This window comes from Melospiza melodia, chromosome 2 (assembly GCF_035770615.1).
Source record: "Melospiza melodia melodia isolate bMelMel2 chromosome 2, bMelMel2.pri, whole genome shotgun sequence".
Lineage (NCBI taxonomy): Eukaryota > Metazoa > Chordata > Aves > Passeriformes > Passerellidae > Melospiza > Melospiza melodia.
The window spans coordinates 90,950,392-90,970,101 of NC_086195.1; the positions used below are offsets into that span (position 1 = coordinate 90,950,392).

Sequence of the window (19,710 nt, forward strand, 5' to 3'; positions counted from 1 at the left end):
GATACACTTCATTCTAAATGTGAAGTGAGCAAAACTAGTAAGCATCTTCATTTTTTTTACAGAGTATTTTTTCCACAATCCAGCTGTTACTGTTCTTTTTTCAGCCTTAGCTCTAATAGCCTGTGACATTGTTGCTCCATTTAGACTCAAACATAATTAAGTCCCCTTAAGTCTTCTGAAATCTGCAGCTGGGTTGAGGATAGATATTGAAGTTGGCAGTGAAAAACATCAAAAACACTGAAGGTCCTTTGCATGTCACTGTCACCCTGCCACTCCTGCGTGGTCTGCTCAAGGAAAGCATGAACACAGAAAGAAGGGAAAGAACTGGAAAGTTATGGTTCATACATGAAGAGGCTGACAGGCACTGCAAGACATCAAAAGCATCACATAAGGCAGAAGTCTTGGTGCTTTTCTTGTCTGTGTATCAAAGCACTGTTTAAAAGCAATAAATAAATCCTAAATATCAAGCACCTAAACTCTTAACCTAAAAATTACCCTATTTGTAAAGGAAATCCAGTGATTTTGGAGGCATTGAGCCTGAGCTCATGATGCCTGATCTTCTAATATGCATAATCCTTTCATTTAATACAAATTTCATGAAATATAGAAAAAGAGCAACCCCTGTTGCTGTGCCAAAATAAAGTTCAGATGCTGAGGGAAGGGCTAACCATAGACTAACATAAGCTGCTGCTGCCAAGAAAACTAGGCTTCAGCGAGGACAGGAGTAGCAGGGGAGACATGAGAGCATTACAGAATTAGGTTCCTAGTATAAAAGCAAACCTAAACAAAAAAGAGACCATTTAGGTTATTTAAACCATCTCTGTCAAGAAAAAGCACACTCACTACAATGTTTGGTATCCTACACTGTCCTACAATGCTGAACTTAAAACTTGGTGATTTCAGTTTGTTGTAAAACATATTTAGAGAGGAGTTTCTAAGGCCTATAATACATATTAAACTCTTTTCTAGATATGTAAAATACACACAGTAGTAACTACTGAAAATGGTTGTATTTACAAGACTTGCAGTACATACCACTGGCTGTTTGGTTATGTCCACCAGGTCTTTAATGTTGTAATACTGATGTTTCTCAAAGGCTGAAAAAAGCATGTCCAACACTTGTTGTTTATCAGCTCGAGCTCTTTTTCCATCTTCTTTCTTCTTCTTCTCATATTCAATCTGTTACAACACATGTTTTAAAGACATTACATGTAATGCTGTATAATTCCCAGTGCTGAACATTAAGCTACAAAAACCTCTTCTATTTAACAAAACACTGTTCAATGACTGAGTGCTTTTCATCTGGAAAGTTTTCTTTTGGCCGTACAAATATTCTTTTGTGAGCATAAACTAAGCATTTTGTCCTCAGCACAATAAGCTTCTCAGATATATCTGCTTTAACCAGGAAAAAAAAATGGAAATAGAGCCTGCAGGTGCCCAAACCTGGGAAAAAAACCTAATAATAATATAGAAATCCAAACTGAGACTGTATTCTCACTCCACCTCTGTTGGTACCAGCTTCTGAGGTACAAGGACAAATGTCAAACAACCTCCAAACTGCCATGCTCGGGACAATCCACAGGCTAACATGGCTACATCCACAATCATAACAAGCACCTGCCCAGAGAATGCTCCCAATGGCCCTTGGACACTGCCTCATTTTCTCCAGAATCAGCACTCAAGGTATAAACTCCATTCAATATACAACCAGTCTTTAAAGACACACTTTGAGAATCTGGATGGTTTCTCTTCAGGAGAAACCAGAGTAGCACACATGAAGTTGCACTAGTCCCAGAAAACCAAACCTTCTAAGCAGGCAGAGGCCCCTTGTTGCCACACATCATCCTACTTCAAACTGTACATTAAAAATTACTTAACCACTATAATCTGCACCAGATGACTATATATCTTCACAGAAACTTTTATCACCTCCAAAAATACTTCCTCTGATTCATCATCAGAAGCACAGACCAGCACACCCCAAACAAACCCCAGTTGCCAGAGAGCACCAACCACGACACCTGCCAGCACATCACCCCACCCACCCCCAACACCACCCTGGAACAGAAAACCAGCCAGCTCCTTGGAACCAACAAAAGTGATCCAGAAGGTGGTGTAAGTCATGTAATCACCAAGTGCTTTCAGGCAAACTGCGTGGGTGAATCCATAGCGGCACAATGTACAGCAGAAAAGATGCATGTGATCAATAAGGGACACGCGCCTGGCTGTAAATGAGGTAATTCTGTATGGGAGTTGTTCTGCTTCTGATGGCTCAACTCTGACTCTCAAAAGGAAGGTCTTCAGATGAAAAGCATAGAAATGAAAATGCACAGACAGATCTACTACATACTAAAGATCTTATTTTTAAGCAGAAAGATTGGTTTTATGGCTCAATTCATTTTTTCCCTATGTATCCTTGCCAGCTAACTCCCTCCTACTCTCAGAGTGAAAATAGCCTGTCTCTTGGTAGCTGTCCCAAAGTGGCTAAAGAATATTGCCACCTTTGCTGTGGCTCCCAGGTCTCTAGCCAGCCAACTACCTTCTTCACATTCTGAAATAGATGTACATCATTAAACTGGATGCAGAGCAATTGTTCCCAACCTGTAGCTTGAAGTCTCTTACTTCTGCTTTAAACTAAAGTGGGTGTGCACAACTAAATACTTGTCTGCTTTTCTAACTCCATGCAGTGTTATAAAAGCTACAATCTCACCACCCAAACCCATCATGCAATTGATTTTTATCCAGTAAGTACAGTTTAGTGTAATTATTTAGCTCTTTAGCCAGTGCATTTAAAGAAGAATAAATCTTCAAAACAGTAATAGCTTTGCAACACAGCAAAGTGTAACACCAAGCAAAGCAGCTTGACAGTACATCATCTTGGTTACCAGGATCCACAGCAGAACTGCTGCACCACAGACATGAGAAGTGGAACATTAAACTATGTCACTGGCGTTCCCTTAAACAATAACATGTCAAAACATTTGCTTCTTCTGGAAGTCCAACAGGCAATTACTAAAAAAATTCCATGTGAATATTCTAATATTCTTAATTCATTAATGTATAAAATCAACTCACATAAAAAACTGTGTATAAAACCCTCCCTTTATTGAAAAGCTACTAGCTGCTGGTGCCCCAGCTGCCCACTCTCTAATTAGCAATACTCTAGCATTTTCCTCTAACCTCAGCAACAGTTTCCACTGTTGTCTGATAGAAGAGCACATTGAGAAGTGCTAAAAAAAAAAAAAAAGCCTGGTGTCTTCTGTTGCTGATTTCTTCTTTTGGCCTTGTGAATACACTGCTCACAGCAAGTTACAATGCAGCCTTTCACTCTTCTCCTTCCTGTTTTCTTTGCAAACAGGATCTTCTATGTAGTAGGCTTAAAGCACTTTTTAATAGTCATGTAATAGAATGCACCTACATTGTAAACTAATCTGATGTCTTTAAAATTCTGTGGGTTTTTTTAATTTAAAAAAACATTCAAATACTACTTGATTTCCAGGAAGGAGCATTTTAGAACAAGCTGTTTAGCACAGAAGTTGTGAGTTTATCCCCAGAAGACTTTATACTGAAATCAATTTCTCTTTGTTTACCTTCCCAGGATGTTGCTAAGCTTGCTGAAAAGCAGCCAAAATTGCCTTCTTGAAAGTATCATTAATACTGAAGCTGATATAACTGCTTTGGTAGACAGCAAATATAAAAGTCACAGAGAAGTTAGAATAAATCCAAAGTTTCATCTAAAGATACTTTAAAGTAGTCCTAAAGGTTTTCTTGTCTCCTGGAGCATGGGTACCAACCTCTACAGTGGAAGAGAGGACCACAAAGAAACCACTAAATGAAGCCTCTGAAGGGGTAGCCAGAACCACTGAAGAACCTTTCTGCTGTATTATAAAAATTAATTAAGTCACAGAAAGGTTCCAGCTTCAAAAATATTAACCTTGCAACTTTGCAAACACATTTAATATTTATAGATATAATGGAGGTCTTTTCCCCAGAGAAGAAAAGCTAAGTTACAACCTTAGCACATATTGTAATGGAATTGCAATTTCTTCAAATAAAAATATTGGTGTAATATAATTTCTTGCAAAAATAACCTAATCACTTTCCCAGTCCTTGAATTCAAACAAGCCATTGCTATTCCCCATCCACATGTAATTCATTTCACTCCTCCTTCCTGCTGTGTGTTCATTTATAGGTACATGAAGCAGCCACACTTAAGCCTCATTTTTTATTCTTTCCTTCAAGAAATGCTAGCCCTTTCTGTCTTACTTAGTAGATACTCATTCTCATACTCAGAAACTGCCCAGATGATGATTACATTAACATATATGACAGTTTGTACATTTTTATTTCTTTCTTGTGGCAGTCCTGTCCCCAGCACAGCACCACACAATTACATGCAATGCAGCAGGTTCTAAAAAAGCAGTTGCTGCTTGAAAACAGCAGAAAAATTCAACCAAGAGGTTTTAGAACTTCGTGGACTTTTTCGCCCAGTTATATACCCTTTCAGCCATCTAACCTGAACCTTAATAGAAGACTTAATGAAAAGAAAGATTTTGTAGAAAGTAGTCATGCCTTGGCCTTTAGAGTCAAGGCAAGGTGAAGGTGACTCAAGACAAGTATGTCTTACAAGATTTTTCCCATCAGAACACCTTTAGGGTAGATATGAAAACTAAACACACTGCTGATGGATTTCCATGACCATGGACAGCTGTGTAACCAATAAAAATATAATAATTAGGACATAAGAGCATCATCACTTTTAACAGGCCTGGTTATACCCCCTCAATCTCACACAAGATTTAAATTTCCATAATGATATGGTGACCTGCAGTTTGCAGCTGGAATAAAGATACAAAGATTATCTCTAGGCTGTAGTCATACTACCATAATTATGCTGGTGTCAGGGAAATGGAACAGCACCCCACTAAAAAGAGAAGCTGTACCCCACCAAAGCTTATTCCAGAATTAAAGAAGAACACCAGCAGCATCATAAAACAATATACTGATGTAAAACTGCATCTGCACAGTAGGACACATCAGTGTGACTGTTTTGGTTAAATGGCATTCCCTCAGCTGCAATAGTTATATTGGTATGATCATCCATGTGCAGAGCAGACTTTGAACAGTAACTACTACAAAACACACCCATGAGAGAAAAATTATTATTTCTGGTTCTGTGGCAAATAGACTGACTTTCAGAATAATGCTTAAATATCATCCAGTATATTGTCACTTGTTTTATGTAAATAAAATCTTAATAAAAAGTGTAAAAGTTTAAATGACTAACACAGTGATTCATTTTCAGTATGACTTAATGTTGCTCACATTCAACATACTCAAAGAGTATCTTTAAGGAAAAGGACATTATAGTTTATATGTACATCTACCGATCTGGAACAGCAGTGTGGGTGTAATATTGACAAAGCAAATGATGCCAATAACATGTATGCTGAAGGTAGGAAACTGAGAAAAATTGTCAGCTGTTACTCTTTTCTACTTGTTGCCAATTCCTCCAAAGGACTGGAAACTAATGATTCTTTTCAAGTCCTTTACCCTCCTGCAGATGAAAAGTTATTTAGCTCAAAAGAGCATTTCCACATCTCATAGAAAGAAGCCAGAACTGTCTTTCATCCACAAATGTCAAAATTACATTAAAAAAAAGATTAGAGGAAGAATGTAATAAAGCCACTAAAACGGGTTGGGTGAAGGTGGTCTGCCCTCCATCAGATAACACAAGACAGTTACGACTGGCAGACCTTAGCCCCAAGGGTGAAACTGGTCTTGAGACAGAAAGAAGATCCCCAGAAGATAAAATCAAGGAGAAATCAGGTGACATAGAGCATTGACAAAGACAGTGGCCAACTGTGAGCAAAAGAGCTGCTGGACAGCAGCAGAGCAGTCCTGGAGTCCTAAGCCAAATTCCTCCTGAAGAAAAGAAGGGAAAATATTAAAAGCTACTTACATTATACTGATGATTAGCCACTGGTTTATAGTTCGTGGTTACAGCTTTGTCCAGCTGCTGGGATAACCTTACAGGTTTAGAAGATTCTTCTATCTGTAATCTACAAAAAAGAAAACAAGAATAAAAAGTTCAGACCAGCACACACTGAAAGTGAATTCTAAAAATCTGCAGTTATGAACCAGACATTATCAAGGGTCAGATGTAAACAATCTATAAGGCAAAACAGATGCACTCTTCTGGATTAAGTTCTTCTTACCCTATTTTTGCTTAAGGACATTGAACTATTAGGGTGCTGTAAGCTACAGAAGATACTGAAATGCAAAAAATCAAACAGCTGAAGTGAAGATACTAAAACCAAACTTTGAACACAAATTTCACTGCAAAAACCTGATGCTCAGATCGAAAAAAAGCCCTTGCTTTTAAAAAAGATCAAACCCAACCCAAATGGATGCAAAATCTCACAGCTTACTTGGCTGAGGGATGAAAAAAGCTTTTCATTCACCTCTGCTAACCCATAACCTTCTCTTATATATTGAAATGTAAAAACATAAATTTCTGTGACCTTTCTTTTGGCATTACAGTACAGTAAGAGAGTGCAAATAACAGTTTTAAGAGCATTATAAAGACATAAAGACAGAAAAATCTACCCAGCTTCAAATCAATGTGCAATCAAGTCTCTACCACACAAATAACTATAGGTGACCTTCAATTCTCTTTGGGAAAGACTCTTAGCAGGTCACTGGTTGAGGATATCTTGTCAAGTTCATCCCTACGTAATTCAATGTAATTTAAAGCTTCTGTATGTTGATGTAGAGGGAGTGTTCCATTTAATTCAGATTTAGCACTCAAGAATTTCTACTTGAAATGATGAGACAAGAAACCAAGCTCTAGCAAAGCACAGGACAATGGCCTTTTAGACACAATGGCTTTATGGCACATCTGATTAACATGTTAATTATCAGTGAAGCAGTTTTGTTTCCAAAGCTGCATCTTGTAGGCAGAGGAGTCAATTTCCACTAAACACAGTATAACACAGCCCAATAAATGCACAGTGATGTTTGCTTCTTTCCAAACAAAAAGTAATATGGTGACCTTAATGCCAATAATAACTGCATGTTTATTAGTGTAAAACATATAAATTATAAAACTGACAGATCTTAAAAACAACTGTGTTTGAAATCACTGATTTCTTTTTGTAAAGATATCATTTACACCCAAAAAGATAAAATTTAAATTCAGCGTGTTTCTGAATGAACACCTGAACAACCTAAATAAATTACATTTGAAGGAAGTAATAAATCAAGAAATAAATTCTCTAGTTGTAGCGACTTGAAAGGCAGAAAATCAACCCTCATAGCTGGTATTGCTGGACAGTAGGTGGGGAGAGTTTTTTCTCATACATAGATAAACTTACTTCCCTTCGAATCTTTATATCATAAAAATGTAGAACATGAGGCAATGGTTGCTTAAGAGTAGTAAAAACTACAGAAAAAAAGACAAGTCTGCAAAAGGAAGAAGGAAAATCAATTGGAAGGTAAATGAACAGTGAACATGTTTTGCTTATCACAAGAGTTTACCTTTTGGCCTTCAATCTAATTAAATGATTTTAAAGATTTTCTTCATCTGGTTACCAAAGATCTTCTAAACTCATGTTTCACAAAAGGCATAGACCAAAACTAAATCACTATCTTTTCTACAAATCTGTCTTTTTCTCTATTTCTCCATTGCTTAAGATTTTTCTTTTTGGTCCCAATGACTTTTTAAATAGTTTAGCTTTAATTTTTACACAGTTTGGCTTTAATTCTTTCATTTTTTTTCCCCAGTTCATCATGTTTCTATTGGTTTGATCTGGGGAGTTTTCCAGTTCTTCCTCTCCTGTATTCTAGCTATTTTTCATCTCACTTCTCCCCCCATTTTTCCTTCATAAAGGAGCTTTCCTGCTCAATCTATTTACTGATACTGCTACTGTTCAAGGGACAGGGGCTCCTTGAGACAAACTGGGAATTCTTGCCACCCTCTTCCCCTCCAAGGCCACTGCACCAACTTCATGTGCATCAGATGAAGTTATTTGATTTACAATGTAGCTCCAGAGTCCTTCTCATAACAGCTACAGCACAGGGTCATAACAATACTTAAATACATCAGGTGGTGTCACATTTTCAGGGAGCGCCAGGCATTCAACAGTGACCTATCTTCATGATTAATCCTCCTTGCACTGGGCTTTATATTCATTACTCTTTACAATGTAAATTAACAATATCTCTCTTTCTTCAGGTACACAGCCAAAGAACTCTTCAATGACGAATTGTCAGCCATGGACTTTAGACACCACTCATGTTCAAGGCCTCTTCCTGATCTAGCATTTTAAAATTACAATAGAGGAAATTTCAACTCCATTCAGTGGCTTCCTTAAATTAATTCTTCTTTGCACAAAAGTACACTAGCAATTTATTTCTTAATGTTTTTCACTCCCCATGCAGGATATGCATTTCAGCTCTTTTATGTTAACCTCCAAATTTCCAAACCAGTAGAAAATTAAATGTGTAAGAGAGCTAACAGACTTCTCAGAGGCCTCCCTTCGAAGGCTGATGGAAGTGAAGATACATTTAACAAGTAAAGTTCTCTAGCACATAATCCTGAAAACAAAGAAAAAACTTACTGCCTGCTAAGGAAACAGAATGAAAGCCAACCAAGTGAAAATGGAGAGGGACCATCTAAGTTTGTTTGTGAAATGGCAGAAGACTTCAGAAAGATCTATACATAGGAAGTAACAAATACATCAGCTACAAATGTATGTCTCTGGAATTTCAGAGATGTTTGTGTTGTACATTGATATTTCTTGCCAAAGGTTTCCAAATTACAACCACAGATCTCACAGATCTCAGATGGTCTTTAGAAAACTGGCTTACAGTACAATGTTAACCTTTTTTTTGGTTTCTACTGCTGTAGTAACAGCTAAAAATACACTACATTCCTGATACTACTTTTTAATGCAAACAATTACAGCCGTGGCCACATGCCAAGATGGAAATTTATATGGGAAGCACGGTGACTCAGGAGGCAAAGCTTTTTATTAATAGCTTTTATTCTACACATGCATCTTGCTCTTCTCCCTAATGGCTGCCCTTCCCATTTATTTTTCTGCAGCTTTCACGATTTCACAGAGCCTCAGGTTACCATCCTTTACCTCCCTTCCACTGGGCTTGCAGGTGGAATATTGTCACACAATCCCACATGGAATAATAGCTGATGCACATCTGGAATTGGCCTCACAAAAATGGAGGAATAAACTGACAAACACGGTATAAACACCAATTAGCAAGAGGTTCACGAGGGGATGAAGCACTGAAATTTGCTTAGCGCATTACAAAGGGTAAAGACAAACAGCCCATAATCATTTTGTCCAGATGATTTGTTGATACAGACACTATCTGCAGGGAAAATACAGCATAGTTGTTTGGGGTTTTTTTCAAAATCATGCTGCAATTCTGTTATATTCAGAAAGTAGTATGTCTGGGGGAATATAATTGACTTTTTAAATTTGCATAGATGTTGTCTGAAAAAATTATAGACTCAAAAATATATAACAAGAGCTATAAACTGGAAATTGTACTAGCCTTTTAGATAGATGTTTTACATGTTACAGATATAATTACTTTTACTTACTTAGAATTTCTTAAACAGAATTCAAAAAGCAGTATTAACCAAGAATGTCCAGCAGTGCTTTATGTAGAATTTTCTCAGAGTGGACCTGCTGTATCTCAAACTAAACTGCTGGTAGGAATAAAGAAAAAAATCAATAGATATCCTGAGTCACTGGTGACACTGATTTAAAGGAGCAGCGGCTTTTTACCTTTATTTATTTTATTCTTTATTATGATTTGCAGGAGTTAAAAGACTTAGTTATTGCTCTGAAAAATAGAAAAATATCCAAAGAATTAAATTTTACACTGAACTCTTGTTGAAATGGTTAGAGCCATATTTCATGCTAATATCTGGCCTAAAAAATAAAGAGAAAATGGAGATATATTTTCCCCCAAACTGCCAATGAATTAGCAACGGAGCAGCCACCAGCCTGCACACTGTGGTTTTCTCTTCCGCCCCCAAGATCAAATATAGCTCTTCCCCCTTGAAATACAGCAAGTAACCAGCATGGCATCGAATCCGCCGTGGTCATTTCCCAACAAAACACATTTCATACCGCAGCTTTGATTTGTCATTGTGCTTATACTTGAATAAGGGGAAAAAAACATTCAAACAGACTGGAAATAATTCCATAGGACTTGGCAACATGTAGCAGGCTCATACAAAAAGACAGATGAAGACAGTATGTACATTCCTAGGAAGAGATATTCATTGTTTTTTAAATACATGTAATTTTCAGCAACAAAAAATAAACCAAAGACCTTTAAAACTGATAATCTACTGTGATTAATCTTTTGTCACAAAACAAATGTTTCAAAGATTTGAAGCAGGTATTAATCACAAACACTGCTAGGGCTCAAATTCTTTGCCTTTCTAAAGAAATTATTTCACAGATAAGAGAGGGAAGTTTATGTTCCTTTTTGTGCTTGGCTATCTGTACACAGGGCACCAGTAAGGAGTCAGCCTTACTGATGCAAAAAAAGGAAAAGATGTGTTTCTTCTCTCTCTGCAGTAACACCCAGCAGAGATGCCCTGGAAGAGAGCAAGCCCACTGCCCAAAGCTTTGGAGGGGAAGAAACACAAACTCTCCATCTCTGCACAGTTTTGTAGCTTTTCTCTAATTGCTCACAGAAGTTCCCAGTCCAATATCAGGGAGCTAATGCTCTCATCATCCCTTACTCAGTACTTTTGTACCAGAACCAGGCATTGACAGCTGCATTACATGAAGTTTCATGATACCTGGTATGGGCCAGGAAGCTTTTCCTTTTCTTCCTTGTTTCGCTAGCAGCCCAAACATGACAGAAATAGATACATCCTGAAAAACCTCATCCAAAACAAACTAATAAAATAAATGCAACAATATAGCCTCACACTCCTTTTGTTCATTTGGACTTCTGTACCTTGGTGAGGTTCAGGTAGCATCTCTTTTGACTTTCCCTCCAAGCAAGGATAGCAGTAATGTAAGAAGCAAGCAGATGATCAACAAGAGATGAACATTCTTGTAAGATACTGAAACTTTAAAGTTTCACTAGCTCTGTGAGAACTAAGGGACTTCAGCACCCTGTGGTGCACATCCTGCTAAAGCAATCCCATGGCAGTGCTCAAGCACAAACAACATAGGAAATTACTAGAATGGCCACACCAGTAAAAACACGCACTGTCTAATAACAAGAATGACAATCTGTTGCTACACCAAACAATCTGTCATATATTCTGAAAGATAAGAACAACATGCAAATCCTGCACGTTGTGTCTCATTGCAAGGAGCCCCAGTGTCTCACGTTCCATGGAGGCGGATGACAGCCTCCATCGCATGGATGAATCCACTGCTCTTCAGACACTCAGCGCTACTCCAGCGCAGTCAAAGCAAAGGGAGGCTGTCCCCATTTCTGAAGACTAGACAGGCAGGCGGAGAAGAGCATGAGCTGAATGAAAATGGCATTAAGAAGCGCATTTGCCAGCGTTAAATAACTGTTTCAGATTATTAATACAGGGTACGATTTATAACTAATTTTAAGTCCTGAAACCCTGGCATTTCAAGAAAAGAGCTGTAATTATTATGTGTTCAGATGTTAGATTTTTCTGAAGCTGACATCTTCAACTATATATGCTGAAGGATAAGCAATGAATCATAGGAATATATAACAATTTCATGTCTAATTCTCAGACAGCCACCAAGGCACGACTGAAGACTCCAAGTCTACATATTGTATCTTCCTCCAGTACAGAACATCAGATGATATAAATGGCAATTCAACAATAAGTAAAACAATTTCTTAAGCATTTTATTTTCTGAATTGACAAAAAGTGAATAATTGATTAAAACCAATCCAAGTTTTCCTCTCTGAGTTTAAAATTGCAAATGACTAAAATCTTCTCAGCTAAGCTTGTGTAAACAAATAATATAAAGATAAAATAAAACCTATTTTAGCATTAGTAGTGATATAATTCAATAATTTTCTCTATTTGTTTGATGCACTACTTTAAACATGTTAAGTGATGCACTAAATGCAATTAGCATGAAAAAAATTGTAACATCTGCTTGACATCACAGATAATTTTAATCAAGTGTGTCTACAGATACTTCCACTGGAAGCATTCTGACACTGATGAAGTTAGGATCTGGCATTGCCTGGTCCACACTGGGGACAAGGTGGAAGAGTTTTATCTAAGTTCAAAAAGGAATCATACCTCAGAGGTATATTCTATATTACATGAGGTTATAAATAGCCTATCCATTAGTGTAGCTGACAAAGTTTGTTTCTTGGCCCTGCCTCTAAGGTTTATCTGTCCAGGTCTGGGTCTCTGTTTTGTTTGTTGCCTCCTCCTTTCACTCAGCACACACCCCCTTTTCCAGTGAAAAGGGTCCATGACCAGATATCCTTAAGGGCAGAGATTCCCATTCAACCTTGTGAAGCAAGGCAGCCTCTGCATCCTCCTTGTCCTTTCAGGAGGACTTAGGTCAGGACTGGGGTCACAGCATCACCCCTTGCCCCCCAGGTGAAAAGGCCCTTTCAGCACTGTTTAGGCTGTGGATTGATAGAAAAACACACAACCAACCACAGAATCATTTAAGTTGGAAAAGGTCTTTAATTTCAACCATTACCCCAGCACTGACAAATGCACCACTAAACCACGTCCCAGAGTATCCCGGCCTTTTAAATGTCTCCAGTGATGGTGACTCAATCACTACCCTTGGCAGCTTGTTCCAAAGCTTGACATCCACTTCAGTGAAAAAATGTTTCCTACAATGCAATCTAAACCTCCCCTGGTATAGCTTGAGCTTGTTTCCTCTTGCCCTACCATTTATTGCAAAGAAATGAACACTTCCTTATTACAATTCATGTACTCTGGAAGAGCAGAGAGGTTTGCAGCTTTGCAGTTTTTAAAAATGTCAGGATTTTGCACTCCTTTCCAACCTATGGTCATCATAGTCAATCAATTAGTGCCCAAATGGAAAAGAACTCTCCGTTATTGGTTCCTGTCACTTCCAGTATTTTCTTATTAATACATACAGCACGAACATCTCTGTCCTGCCCTGCTTCCTGCCCAACACAAGTGATAAGATCAAGTTCAAGAACAAGCAACAGCAGAGCTAAAGGGGAAAGTCTTCCCTGAGGACTAAGGGTAAAAGTGCATCCATGCATGCTCAGTTACAGGCTGTAGCTCCATATGGGGCACTTCATCTTAATTCCTAAGTGGATTAAAACACAGTAGATTTTTATACCACAGTGCTTGTACTTGCGGCTTATTCCAGTGACAGAAAGGTCTAAAATGAGGATGAAGTAAAATCCGGATGTCCATTTGTGTTGTCTGGAGAATGTAAGGGTACCTTAACCAGGCATGAGACAAGGTTTGAGACTGGCAGAGTGATAAGGTATACCAAACAAAAAATTAGGCAACATGCCAGGAGAAATGGGAATGCAGGTGGGATTTTGGGGAGAGAGCTATAAGAACCATGCAAAAGTACATGACACACATCATTCTCACATGGAAAAAGAGAGGGAGCACAGAGGCTGCAAGAGGAGGACAACACAATAGGAATGGCTGAATAGGCAGGAGTCTGGGGCACATACTCCTGAAAAATAGCAAGAAAAGGGAAAAAGTAGGTTGAAAAGCTTTTGGGTTTGTTCAGCTAAAGACACCCAGGTGATGATCGTGTGGAGCCAACCCTTTGACACTGGACACTGCAGTCTATTTGGCACAGGCAGATGCCAGCATCTGAAATACTGTAGGGATGAGTAACCACGGAGCAGATCCTGGATCCGGGGGAAGCACCAGCAGCCTCACAAGCCCATTACTAATACTAGAGAAGGTGATCTAGGAAAAGTGACTCATTAGCAAACTAAGCAAGAGAGAAAAAGCCCAGCTCTTTAATTTTAACATTAATATTAGCTCCTGAATTAAAGCCAAATAAAGTCTCCTTTCTCACTTCCATTTTCAAAGATTTAATTTCCTTTCTCGCTCCTATTTTTCTCAGTCCTCAAATTTCTCCACAACAAATGGATTTACATGCTAGACACAATTTCAATTCAGATTTTAGAAGAGGAATTCTAAATTCCGAACGATTATTCTTAAAAGTAAAACAAATAGACTTGTCTCAAAATTGCATAATCTTTGTTCTCCTGCCAACACTCATCTGGTGTGCTTAGAGCTGTTTTGAAATCATTGGTAGAAGTAAAAGGAATTTTTAGGTCTGGTCAACACAAGCCAAATAGTTTTTGTCAGTCTGCAGATAGAGAAATTGTGTACATTTTGCTAATGGGAACAAGAAGAGAGAATTTTAGAAACTAGTTTTTTAAGACAGAAAAGGTACATCTTTACTATACCCTGAAAGCCTAGCTCTTCAATTACTGGTAAAAGGGTGGATGATTTACAAGCTCAGTCAATTCACTCCACAATGAAACTGCTCACAGCTAAGGAGGTGGAAAGAAAGAGGCAGACTCTTGGCTACAAGTCCTCAACAACAACAAAAAAATCACTACAGCACCTTAGCTACATCTCCTCAATCTGAACCTCTCCTCCCTTTCTCCTGCAAAATGTCTTTATCAAGTTACAGCTGCCAGCACTCTGCCTCCAACTACATGCTGCCATCTCTAAAACTCCAATTCCCAAATAATTCACCACTCTCTTGATTGCTCTGCAAACAGCTATGGCATCTGGCTCAATTGGGGATCTTCCAGTTAAAATTTACTGTAAACAATTTAACAGTTTGTGACAATCTGGAAAACATTTGGACTGCTTCCCTAGAAAACCTAGCTGGCTCAAATCCTCAAGGTTTTTCTCTGTCTCTTCCTTCCTTAGCCTGCACACTCTAAAATGCTGGATAGCAAGAACACCTTTTTGAGGACGCACCCTTCCCTTCAGTTAAAATATGCTTAGAAACATGCATCAAGAACTGCTGCACCTTGCTCAAGAACAAGGGCACTGAAAGGCAGGTGCTGGGAGAATGTACTGCACATGCCCGTGGGTTAAGGACTACACACTGCCTTTGATAGCTTAAAGGGGAAATCTTGCACAGTTCAGCTGCTGTTCAATGGTTTAAACATGGTTACACTAAACTGCAGAATTAGCTCAGGCAGAACTGCTGAATTAACCCACCCAACACTCTTTCCTGCAAACAAAGAGAATGAAATTAGTTTTAACTGAACTCTGAAATCATGCTTAGTTCAGCAACCTGAGAAATCCTACACTATAAAAACCAAAGCAAATGCAGGAAAGAAACCTGTCTTTTTCCTCAGTCCATGTGAAAAAGCAGTCTTGCTCATCCTCCATGTGGAAAATTCACCAGTTTTTCCTGCAAGCCATGGGAAAAAAAGAGGTAACACAGCACAGAGTGAAAGATATATCAGTTAAACAGAAAATTGAAGATTTTTTTAAAATTTTGATCATCGTTCTTTCAGCCAATTGTACTTCCTTTGCCAGTTGTACAGAACTACTGCTCTGCTGCATTTGCTCAAGTAGTTTAATTACATTTTACCTCCTCCTATTTTGCAAAACAAGTGCTCCCCCAACTCCCTCTCCCAATATATTACATACCTGCCCACCTCCACTGGAAAATCACTGCTGCACCTTGGACGCAGGTGGACGTCCCTCACCTGTTCAAGTGGGAACTGTGCTCCCACAAGCAGAGTAATAGGATATGGAGCTGCAGCAAAGCCAGAGGCAGACACCAGTTGTGTGGAAGGAGTCCAGCAAGCAGGAACAGGGCTGGGAGCTGCAGGGCTGCCCTGCAGCTGGGAGGTGATGGCAATGGGGAAAAAGGGCCACCAAAGAGTCACCTGCCACAGGACTCTGCTCCTGCTTGCCAGGTTGTGAAGGAAGGTTTTATAGCAGCCCTGCATCGTTCAATTTATGAGGGTGACTCAATGACCTTGAGTCACCCTCCTCAAGGTCTGGCCTCTGAAATGCTGCTACAGAGGGCAAACCTGGATGTTATTTTCTTAAAAACCTTTAACTTGCCTTATGTGCATCATCTTCAGAGTAGTGCTTATCAAAGCCACAGCTGTATCACCATTAGCCCCAATAAAAGCTCTCAGTAAAGTGAAAATACTTTCAGGATCAGGAGACTGGCTCAAGACTCAGCTTCAAGCTCTGCTATATCTTTAAACCAACAATTCTTAAAGTTATTTGAAAACAGCTTTCTTTAAAAAGCACACTGATAACCACAAGGCACAACAAGGACATGATTAGGTTTTAAGGCAACTGAGTCCAGAAAGTGTTAAGATTTCATTTTGCATTTGAAAAATATAATTTAAAAAATAACTCAGCCTTTGTTTCAAAGAAGAAACCAACATAAGCTTAGTAGTTTAGAACATGATCTTTGGAACTCTCTCTAGAGAGCTTACTTGTTAAGAAATAAACTTAGCTCCATGTACTTTGAGGTCTGTTAGATTAGTATTCTCTTAATTAGAGATTTTCAGAAGAATCCATCTTATTTGTGAGCACAAAGAAACTCACCCAGACTTTGTGAAGCCATACCTATTCTGTTATTAAATAAAAAAACTCAAAGATTTGATTACAGATTTGTCTGGCATGACAAATTCCAAAAACAGTTCGTGGCTGAAGCACAAACATTGTCTAACTTCCCCAAGAGGAAGCTGGATAATTGGGTTTTCCATAAGATCTGTGTGAAAGCAGACTCCATTCATGTCCAATTTGGTTGAGTATGTCTTCCACAGGGAATGGGAGGGAGTGGGGGGTGGTAGGGAAGAGTCATGAAAAAAGTTTCAGGACCCTTATATTTCAAAGCTTGATTTGCACAGTGTTAATAACTAAACTAAAGGTTGCAATTTTAAAAAATGCATACATACAAGAAGAAATGCTCCACATACATAAATTTCACTGGTTTGTCATTAACTGAATTTGTTAGTCAGTAATCCAAACATGAAATGTAATGTGAAATCATTATTACTGTACTAATAAACTGTGAAACCATTATTACTGACAAAAGCCTCCATTTTCCCAAAACTTCTCTAGTTTTAAATTCAGTGCGTGTATGTTTCTCAAATGGCAGCATAAACCAGCATCTATCAGTGCAGTGAATCTGACAGGGACAGGCTGAGCCTGCCCCACAGCAGCCCCAGAAGTGCCTGAGCAGCACCCCCAGGGCCCAGGAGCCTGGGATGGGCAAGAGGCTGGGAGGGGATGCAGCCAGGAGAGCTGACCCCAGCTGACCAAAGGGATACCCCATTCCATATGGTGTCATCCTCAGCAACAAAAGGTAAGAGAAAGGAGGAGGATGACACTCCTTATGAAGGTGTTCTCTTCTGAAGCAGCTCCTATGTGCACTTGGGCCCAGTTTCCCATAAAGTGGCCTGCTGATGGGAAGTAGAGACTAAATCTATATTTCTGTTTTGCTTCCACACACAAGCTTTGCTTTCTTCCATTAAACTGCTCATAACTTGACCCGTGATATTTTTTATATTGTTTTTTTCCACTGCCCTGTTGAGGAGGGAGTGTGAGAGAGCAGCTGGGTGGGCATCTGGCAGCCAGCCAAGGTTAACCTACCACACTTAAAAATGCTAAAAAAAAATTGTAACTTTATAAAAAGTTAGCTCAGTATTAGAGATATTTAGAGCGACAGTGTTTTAAAAACACTTAACATCAATGGGAGAATTTCTCTGGACTCAACAATACACACTGCTGTTGGCAGAGAACACACAGCAGTCAATATAGGTCAGGTCAGAATGATGTGAACTGCTGGATATCTACTCCTTCTTCAGTGGTATACATGGTGTACTTCCAAGAACAATAATGGGATATCACATATACTTCATATTTTACTGCATCTTCTAGTGGAATGTGTCCTTGCTTATGGCAGAGGTTTGGAACCACGTGATCCTTAAGATCCCTTCCAACACAAGCTATTATTTGATTAGATGAAGCAAATGTGTTCTTTTTTTTTACTGACATGTCTCTTATTAAGTTCATTTTGGTTTACATAATCATCTTGAAAGACACATAATAATTTTTGCTGTTATTATTTATTTGTTTTGTACAAAAACAAAATTATAAGCATCTCTAGGGGAAAAGAGAAACAAATCAGCTTTTTTGAAAGTTGTGAAAGCTCTTTGGAGCTGTGTAAAACCCCATGGGAGATCAATTTTTAAATTCTAGTTCTAAGTCTAGAGGAGGTTAAGACATTCTAGAGAAAAGAAATAGAGAACAGATTTACTTAAAAATCTCCCAAAAACACAGCTGTAGCAAATATTTAATTTTCAAAATGTAGAGAACGGTCAAGCAATTATTCAGATAGGTAAGAAGCCCAACAGATTTTTTTTCCAAATAGATGCTTTTATATCATGTTATTTCCGCAATACTTTCTGGACTACTTGCCCTGCTCCACTACATCCTTTAATTTAATAACTCCACAAGACTTTGGAGGATTCACACATCCTTCACTGCAACAGGAAATGAAACATAAATTACCTACCACTTTATTGCTAGAGCTGCAAACATTTTGTGCTAAGTGGGGAGAAGAAAGCTGTCTCTGGAAGCCTGTAGCCTTGAGCTATACAGAGCCTCAAGACCTCTATGACAATTCAGCACTTCAGGCCAAGACTTCCTGCTTTAGAGACTACAGGATCTCTGAGCTAAAGAAGACAGGTACTATGCACTGGTTTCTCTTCTGCATTTGACTTAGCAGAAGCAGAACTCAAAACTGTTTATATGGCCTTCATAATTTTGGAAAATCCTCTATTCTGAAGAAACAAGGAAACTTCTTTTTCATAACAGGAAAATGCCAAATTACGCAAAATGCTGCTATAATTAATTTAAAATTCCTCTCCACTTGATAAGTGAAGAAAATAACTGTTTCTTCTCAAGTGCAAATTCTATTAATGGCTGCATGAAAACTAGGTTTACACAGGGGACCAGCAGCATGCTGCTTTGTAGTACAACAGGGCCCACGAAAAATAATAACATATAAAAATAGCAAATAATGAACAATGTCGTATTGTGCATTGAAACAACCTGCCTTTACAAGAGGTACTCTGTTATGCCACACCCCACGTAACACACGAAACAAACACTTTATTGCAATGAAACACAAACAACATGAAATGGAACATCTCCCTTTGTACATGTTCCATGACAGACGGTACTGGAATGGTATTTGCTGCAAACCAGATTAAATCAGTTTTAGGAACTAAATTCCATCAATGAACAGATTGCACCATCTGCTTCTACTAATATACATTAGAGAATGTGTATTTTCCATAGCTGCATATTTACTCTGTAATCAGAAGCCTACAAGACAAATAGGTATAGCTTAGCTACAGAATGGCTGAAAAGCATCATCATTTGAAAATGTCAAGGGCGTAAACAAAAAAGCACTTAGGTTATTGAAGGCTGTGCAATGAAGTAATGAAACAAAATTAGGCGAAAGAAAATTTAAGCAGCACACTGGGACACTAACACTCATTGCCGTGATGAGAGAAATACAAATGCAAAAAGCATAGATGGAATAGAGTTTCTTACTAATAACATGTAGAAAAAAAAAGAAATAGCCTTTCAGCTGAGTCCTAAATATGGCTGTCTGGAAATCTGAATTTTTACTACATGTTTTTTTGTGCTTTCAAGAAAAAAAACCACAGATTTGA

General features: G+C 38.4%; 1 protein-coding gene across 1 annotated transcript in view; it reads right to left on the reverse strand.

Moving 5' to 3' along the window:
- The window catches only part of GTF2F2 (general transcription factor IIF subunit 2), a 78,043-nt gene that overhangs the window by 4,360 nt on the left and 53,973 nt on the right, over positions 1-19,710 (reverse strand). Inside the window, exons 7-8 of the mRNA XM_063149331.1 lie at positions 5,963-6,062; positions 1,036-1,179 (exon numbers count right to left, since the gene is read on the reverse strand). Coding sequence (XP_063005401.1) covers positions 1,036-1,179; positions 5,963-6,062 — 244 coding nt within the window. The remainder of the gene's footprint in view (positions 1-1,035; positions 1,180-5,962; positions 6,063-19,710) is intronic.